The sequence below is a fragment of the Chiloscyllium plagiosum genome, chromosome 23 (assembly GCF_004010195.1).
Source record: "Chiloscyllium plagiosum isolate BGI_BamShark_2017 chromosome 23, ASM401019v2, whole genome shotgun sequence".
NCBI lineage: Eukaryota > Metazoa > Chordata > Chondrichthyes > Orectolobiformes > Hemiscylliidae > Chiloscyllium > Chiloscyllium plagiosum.
Window position 1 is genome coordinate 42,576,058 of NC_057732.1, and position 8,481 is coordinate 42,584,538.

Here is an 8,481-nt window from a genome sequence, read left to right on the forward strand (position 1 = left end):
CCATCCAGCCTATCACCTCTACTACTTGCTCCTCACCCCTGACCTGTTCACCCCTCATCCCCTCCACCTCTTCCTGTCCAGCTCCTCACTGTCCACCGCTTCCCCATCCCTCTCTTCCTCCCTGCCCTCCACTACCATCTCCTCCTGTACCCACTGGATCCAGCTCCATCTCTTTGTAGAATTGGTCTGTCTGAGTTCACCAAAGTTGCTCACTAACCACCATGTCCTGTGCAAATAATCTTCTCGCTGTAGCCACCTGTTTCAGAGCTTAGCAAAACCCTAGCCTTTATGAACATGTCCATTGCAGTATGTCAAATTACCCTTGTTGAAAGCAAACCAATTATTCCCATGTTTCAATTGTAACACTACATATGTTTAAATAGCTGTGTGCTAACATTTGACACTTGGTATTTGGAGACTTCATTTCTTTGCTGTTATCCCATTTGCCAATATGAAAGAAATCCTGTATTCCCACTGGTACCCTCAGATTCAATTAGACGTGTACAGGTGGTCACATACCTGTAGCATCCTCTCCATTTGGAATAATGGAGACTCTGGGGGCAAGGGGTTTGAGGCTACTTATTTTGGAGAACTGAGAGAATGAGTGGGCCCATTGTGTGGCCATGTAATTCATTGGACCCGATATCAAGCTATATGTAATTTCAGCAGGAAATGGAAAAAGAGAAAGTGTATTATTTTAAAACATAGGTTATGAAATTACACCTTGCCAACTTCCATTTGCTGATAAAAAATGACAGGTTTTGTATTCCAACAGCAAATTATTTTTCAGCTCAGCCTGCCAACATCACTTGCTCTGAAATGTAATTTGGACCCGAGGAAAAAAAAAAAGCATCTCCAATTTGCAGTGGAAATTGCAAGCGACAGGTTATTATTTTGTGGCCTTGAATTCAAGCCACACTTTCTGATTTCAAAAAAATGTCAGGACACACAAGGATGTGTGGGGAGTCAGGAAGAGCGGAGTGAAAAAAAAAGCTCTGTACCTGAGTTTGTCTGTGAGAAAGTTAACCAGTGGTTTTGTATGGGCCTATTTGAAAGGCTTTTGCACTTTAGATGTAACACATCGGAGTGCCACCAGTCCAAAATTGGGAAGGAGTTTTATTTCTACTGCTCCATTGCAAAGCAATCTAAGGAAAGTGTGGCTCTGTTTCTAGAAGAACAAGTTGTAAAACTGCTGCCTTTCATATGCTTCATTTTTCCTGTCATTCAAGGACTATTGCTACTTTGCAGTAGTTTTGACATCAGAATTGGGATCTATGTTGATTTGAGGAGCAGCATGATCATCCTATTGTATCTGTGACCATTGCTGCCTTGGGCTGACCCTGTTGAGAAGGTGAGTAAGGATTAGGTGGAATTGGAATTGGGTGTTACAGTGGTTAAAGCATTGATTTATCATGGCTGTGACTTGGACTCCAATCAGCCCACAATGATGAGATGGAAATGTCTGTCAGCTGACTTAGGGTGACCAAACAGTCCAGTTTTTCATCCAGTGCCCTGACGTCTTTACAATTTCTTTAAAGTAGTTCAAATGTTATGGCTTTCATTTTCCCTTTTCCTTTTTGTCAAATATACTTGTCAGCTCTAATCTGTGAGAAATTCCATCCTTAGTTCCTGTAAACACTCATCACATTGCACTGCATTACAGCACAGCAGACATGTATCCCTCTGTCCGTCTCCTGTTTGACATCTATCAGGGAGTTCTCACCCCCTTCAGTGTGTTGATGGCTGCGTTGCTGATTATGCTTTTTATAAGAGTGACAGATAAGCAGTGCCAGCTCTGGCTAGACCTATTCTGGGAGACGTTCTCCCATGCCCTCCCTCTCACCTTCAATGGCCCCACCTCAGACCTCTGCCATCGGTTGCCTGACACATCCATCAGGACAAAGATTCACCATTCTGTTGCCTTTAAATGTGCTCGTGGTTTTGACTTTGGCAAATCTGGCCACCCTTTGCTGTCTGTGAGGGTCTTCTTTATGTGTATAGGTTTAGCCTGTTTTGGTCTCATTCCTTTCTCAGCCATGTCTTCGGGTGTCTAGACCGTAAACTTTGAAATTCTCTCTCTGAGACTAGCTGTCTCTCTCTTTCCTCCTTTCAAGAAACCCTTTGATCAACCTGTGCTTTTAATCAGTGGTTGCTAAGCCTAACCTGTTTGGGCATATTAAAACATATCTCCACAGCCATCCCTTTTCTGAGGCAAGACTTGAACCTGGTCCTTGTGGCCCAGAGGTAGGGACACTTGCACCACCTATTGATCATGTCAGTGGTGATCTATCCTGATATCTCCTTTGTCCCATTGGCTTATTGTCCAATTATGTTTGGCAATGCTTCAGTGAGGAGAAAGTGAGGACTGCAGATGCTGGAGATCAGAGCTGAAAATGTGTTGCTGGAAAAGCGCAGCAGGTCGGGCAGCATCCAGGGAACAGGAGAATCGACGTTTCGGGCATAAGCCCTTCTTCAGGGTTTATGCCCTGTGAGGGCATCGTTGGCTTCTCCAGTGAAGCAACTTACCTTGTTAAATATGCTCCGTAAATACAAGCTCCCACAGCACACACATCGTTCCTAATCGATCATCTTAATCAAGTGTTAAGAGGAAAGTGGACATGAGGAGTGTCGGGTCAACCATGATCCTATTGCACGCTGGAGCAGACTCAACGAGCTGAATGGCCTACTCCTGCTCCTGTTTCTTGTGGTCTTATTCAGAGGCTACAGCATAACTGGGGTGGAAAATTCAGAAAAACATAAGTCCATCACACACCAGATATCTTTGACTCATTCATGATGTGAGGGCATCGTTGGCTTATCCAGCTATTATTGCTCATGCCTTGTTTGCCTCGAGGTCTATAAAGAGTCAACCGCACAGCTGTAGGTTTGGAGTCGCATGTAGATCAGGCTAAGTAAGGACCGCAGAATTCTTCTTGAAAGGACATCGGTGAACCAGATAGTTTTATTTTGACAATAATCTATCGTGGTTATATGGCCACCAGAACACTAGAGTTTTGCTCCAGATTTTTCAGTTTTGCCATGTGCCCATGGTGGGATTTGAGCCTATGTACTCAGCACATTAACCTCAATTCTGGATGACTAGCCTAGTGATGTAACCACTACACCACCTTCTGAGGTCTGAGACAAAGTATATTGCTGAGCAATGTTAAGGACGATTTGTATTGTATTAGGTTGTGCTGTAATTGGGAGAAATGAGGACTGCAGATGCTGGAGAGTCAGAGCAGAAAAGTGTGGTGCTGGATAAGCACAGCAGGTCAGGCAGCATCCGAGGAGCAGGAGAATCGACATTTCGGGCATAAGCCCTCCTTCACGGATGTGGAAGGGGAAGGGGGCTGAGAGATAAATAGGAGGATGGGGGTGGGGGTGGGGGGAAGGTAGTTAGGGAGGTGACAGGTGGATGCAGGTGGGAGGTGATTGTGGTAGGTTGGTACAGAGGGTGGAGTAGATAGATGGGAGTGAAGATAGACCAGTTGGACAGTTCAAGAGGACGGTGCTGAGTTGGAGGTTTGGATCTGGGATGAGGTGGGGGGAGGGGAGATTTGGGAACTAGTGAAGTCAATATTGATGCCATATTGTTGAAGGGTCCCCTTGCGGGAGATGAGGCGTTCTTCCTCCAGGTGTCGGGTGGCTTTGATTTGGCGGTGGAGGAGGCCCAGGACTTGCATGTCCATGGGGGAGTAGAATGGGGAGTTGAAGAGATTGGCCACAGGGTGGTGGGGTTGTTGGGTGCGTGTGTCTCAGAGAGGTTCCCTGAAATGCTCTGCGAGTTGGCGTCCTGCCTCCCCACTGTAGAGGAGACCACATCGAGAGCACCGGCCACAGCAGATGATGTGGGTGGATGTGCAGGAAAATCTCTGGGAAGGCACTGAAATGGGAAGTGTTTATTTTCTTTAGTGTAAACATTCCTCATTTGATTTACTTTACAAAATAAAAATACTAAGAAGGAAAAGGTATAAATAGTGAGTTTCTAGACATCTGTTGGGGGAAGGAAGATATGTGAAGGATATGTGAAGGGACGATTATCGTATCAGTGCCAAAGACTGTTTGTATGTCAGAGATGTCTCTAAACCTCGGAGCGGCGATGTTTCTATGGTTACTCAGTACCCTGCTGCTGGTCCGAAATGGAATGAGGGAACATTTACCTCTGGAAGAGTGAGTGGGGGGCATTTCATAAAACCCTATAAAATTCTAACAGGATGAGACAGTCAGTGCAGGAAGGATGTTCCTGATGACCAGGGAGGCGAATAATAGGTGTCACAGTTTAAGGATACAGGCTTTTAGGACTGAGGTAAGGAGAAATATCTTCACCAGAGAGTAGTGAGCCTGTGGAATTCTCTGCCACAGAAAGCTGCTGAGGTCATAAAATTGAATGTTTTCAAAATGGAGTATGATGTAGTTCTTAGAGCTAAAAGGATTAAAGGGTATGGAAAGAATGTGTATCTGAGTTGGATGATCAGAATTGATCATTTTAAAGAATGGAATAGGCTTGAAGGGCCAAATAGCCTACTCATGCTCCTACTTTCTCTGTCTCTATATTTTCCAATTGAACACTGAGATTCTCATTGTTCCCAATTCCTCACTCTTGACATGTAAAATTCATGTTTGTGTATCTTTCCACACCAATCATAAGATGTAGGCATTGGCTCAGTGGTTCACACTCTCGCATAGTTCAATTTCAGAGGTTTGAGCACACAATCAACCAGACATCCTGGTGTAGCACTGAGAGACTGTTGTACTGTCCGAGGTGCTGACTTGGTGAGATATCAAACTGAGCCCTTGTCACTGGATGGCAAATGGGATGCTGGGTGTTCCTGAGACCACATCTGTGGGCTTATTTACATTGATATAGTTACATTGGAAGCAGCACAGAGAAAGTGTATTGTTGTGTAAGGGCTTCAAGACCCTAGAGTCACTTTGAGTTGATGACACACAGCTGCATGTCTCTGAGAAAAAAATAGGACGGTGTGGGCAGCGTTCGAACATACCAGAAAGAGCACTTTTGAAGATATGTCAGAATGAGATTCTTGTCAAGAAACAAAGATATGAGCACACAAAGATGGGGTTGTCCATATCTGATGTAACTATAATTCAGAGCCTGGTATATCCATGGTTACCTGTATAGCAGTATTTAATAAGAAATTGTGGAATAAATCGTGTTATTTTGAAGCCTAAGGCTGAAGGTAGTTCTTGACTTTACTTTCTCCTCGATCAGTCTGTCTTCAATCATAGCTCATTGTGCAGTATCAAGCCACTCAATAAAAGATATATTACAATAGAAGATAAAGGTCAGTACATGGAGAAAGCTGGTTGGGGGCAAATAGAAATACGATTCAGTCAGAAACTGAGAGATTTGTTTGCATTGTCTGTTTGTGTCTATACTAACCAAAAGCTACAAGAATAACTTTTTGACTTTTTGTTTACTGTCTTTTCCCAGCTGGTGCTGGAAGCTCACAATGTTCCTGAACTGTCTGTGGGTGTCAACTGTACGTTTGAAGACTTTGCCGAGATGGATGGCCTGGTGATCGGGAACATGATCCAATGCATTTCACCGGCAGAGAAGGAGGTGCCTCGAATCCTGACAGACAAAGGTAGGAATTAGACCCTGAAGAGCGCAGTGTGTTCATCCAGACATGAGAGGGTAAAGGGCATTGGGAGCTCACTGTGGGAAGAAAATCTCTTGCACTGAGGGGTTTACTAGCTTCAGCTTTGCCTCAAACATGACTCATTACATTTTCTACTCAATTTCTGAAATTGGACATGGCTTTTCATGCAAACTTTCAGCACAGAAAGTACCCATCATGCTGAGATATAGTTATCTAAACTGCTCTGCTTTCAGTTTTAAAGTAAAATGATGGTGTTGAATAGTTCCTTTTATTAATAGTCTGTGGACCCTGGGGGAAGTGATGGCTAGATTATTAGACTGTTACTCCAGAGACCCAGGTAATGTTCTGGGGACATGCATTCAAATCCAACTCAGGCTGAAGTTAGAATTTGAGTTCAATAAAAATCTAGAATTAAGAGTCTAATGTTGATCATGAATTGACTTTTGGGGAAAAAAAAAACTGCATTTTGGTTCACTTGTGTCCTAAGGGAAGGAAACTTCCACCCTTGCCTACCCTAGCCTACATGTGACTCCAGACCCACAGCAATGTCATTGACTCTAACTGCCCTCGAGGATTGGCAATAAATGCTGATTTAGTCAGCAACGCCCTCATCCTGTGAATGAATAAAACAGTAGTGTTAACAACCCTCTGGGTGAAGACGTTCCTTCTCAGTTCTGCTTCCCCTAATCTTGAGGTCATACCCTCTTGTCCTAGTTTCACCTTTCAGTGGAAACATCCTCTCGACTTCTATTTTATCAACTCCCTTCATAATTTTATATGTTTCTATAAGATCCTCCCTCATTCTTCTGAATTCCAATGAATCTTTGATTCCTCACTCTCCATGGGAGTCGTACCGGAGGATTGGAAGGAGGCAAATGTTCTTCCTTTTTTCAAGAAGGGGAATAGGGAAATCCCTGACAATTACCGACTAGTCAGTCTTGTGTCTATAAAAGAGACCTAAGGGGCAACGTTTTCACTCAGAGGAAATAAGTTGCCAGAGGAAGTGGTAGGGGCTAGCACAGTTGCAACATTTAAGAGGTATTTGGATGGGTATATGAATAGGAAGGGTTTGGAGGGATATGGACCAGGTGCTGGCAGGTGGGACTAGATTGGGTTGGGATATCTGGTTGGCATGGACAGGTTGGACTGAAGGGTCTGTTTCCGTGCTGTACATCTCTATGACTCTATAACATTGATTGTCAGGATAAAGCAAATTGCTCAGAACACATCAGTGATGCTGTGGGTGTAACTATGGGAGTGGGCATCTTTGGAGAGATGCATAGCTCTGCCTGGTGGAAGCCCTACAATTCACAGAACTGTTTAATAATTTGCCTTTTTAAATTCCTATGATTATGTTGATTGGGAGCTCAATAAACATAACCTGTAATTATAGCCTCTTTGAGAAGATGAGTTACATCATTGTGGGTGCTGAGAGAATGTAATTACAATGTGACATGTTTACAACGGGAGGGAAAAATATTTAAGCAAATGACCCTTCTAAACATGAGCTTGCAGACTTTTCATGGGAATGCAAAAGTAGGGGGCAAAACGTTTGAGAGAATTTACAATAGATGGAATTGTGTGCATGGACCAAAATGTTCCTTGATTTCTTAGCTTGCTTTCTTGGGATTTGATGGTGCATGAAGTATCAGCCAGTGACATTGTGTTGCATATTCCTTCTTTGGGAAATGATATTCTGCAATGCTTCAGCTGCAGTATTTTACCATCAGAGGAGTCTTTGCATCCTTCAGAAGCTGCTGATCTCCATAGATAAACCCATAACAAGACAAGGTGCTTGAAGGAATTTCATGACATTCAGTGCTGAAGCTATGGTGAACCTAGGAATTTTTTTCATTCTTGAAAGCTCTTTGCTTTCTACTAAGAACACTCCACGTTCCTTTCAGCCGGTTGGCTTTTTAAAGGAGACTTGTCCCCGTGATCACTATAACCCATCAACCACACCTGAGTTCCTCAGTGGTCCATATTGCACTGGGTCTCTGAATGACACCCAGCAGTTATTCACATCCAGCATCCACCACCTTCTTACTTAAAACCTCTTGACTTTCACTGAGGAGTCATTCTGCGTTGAACGTTATGTTCTGAAAAAAACAGCTGCAAACTGAAATTTTTACAAGAAAATTGCACTTAAGACAAATTGCATCCATTAAAATAAATGGGGAGAAAACGAGTACCTGGAAATGCCGTCTCGACAGAAGGACAAGATGTTGAGGAGTAACCTGCATTAAACCTAATAGAAAAATCAATTACTGCTGAAACTGTGTTTGACAGTTCAAGTGTACACTGATGTGGCTAAGTACTGCTTGGATCAATAAGGTGGTAACTTTGCAAAATTTAAGATTATTTTTGTTGTGCGTAACTCAGTTGGAATCCCTCTGTATCCTTTCAGCTTCAGGGACAAGATAGTCTGAACTCTGAGTAGGTCCTTTGACCCTGGCAAGACAGAAATACTGAGAAGAAGAAAGACTCGATATTGACCCACACAGCCAACGTTTATCTCTGCCCCCAGCCTGCATTTTTAAGTTACAGCTCATTCAGAGAAATTTTGACCTCTCAAAATTGACTGGATTTGTTTGATTTCTGAATTCTATTCTAGTTTCAATTTCTTGCCTATTCTGAATTATCCTCAGTTTCACATTCTTTCAGTTTCCGTGCTTGTGTCTTCTGAACCTTGAATTTCTCATAAACTCCTCACCCCCTAACCCCCCCGCATGCCTCCTCACCCCTAAACCCTCCGCATGTCTCCTCCCCCCTAACTCCCCCACATGTCTCCTCACCCCTAACTTCCCCGCATGTCTCCTCACCCCTAACTCCCCCGCATGTCTCCTCACCCCTAACC

The 8,481-nt window shown here is 43.5% G+C and overlaps 1 protein-coding gene across 11 annotated transcripts in view; it reads left to right on the forward strand.

Annotated features, from left to right (window-relative positions):
* Positions 1-8,481, forward strand: part of plxna4 (plexin A4) — a 619,179-nt gene that overhangs the window by 386,060 nt on the left and 224,638 nt on the right. For all 11 annotated transcript variants that reach the window (XM_043714044.1, XM_043714049.1, XM_043714039.1 and 8 more), the window contains exon 7: positions 5,456-5,609. In XM_043714044.1, the coding sequence (XP_043569979.1) occupies positions 5,456-5,609 (154 nt within the window). The remainder of the gene's footprint in view (positions 1-5,455; positions 5,610-8,481) is intronic.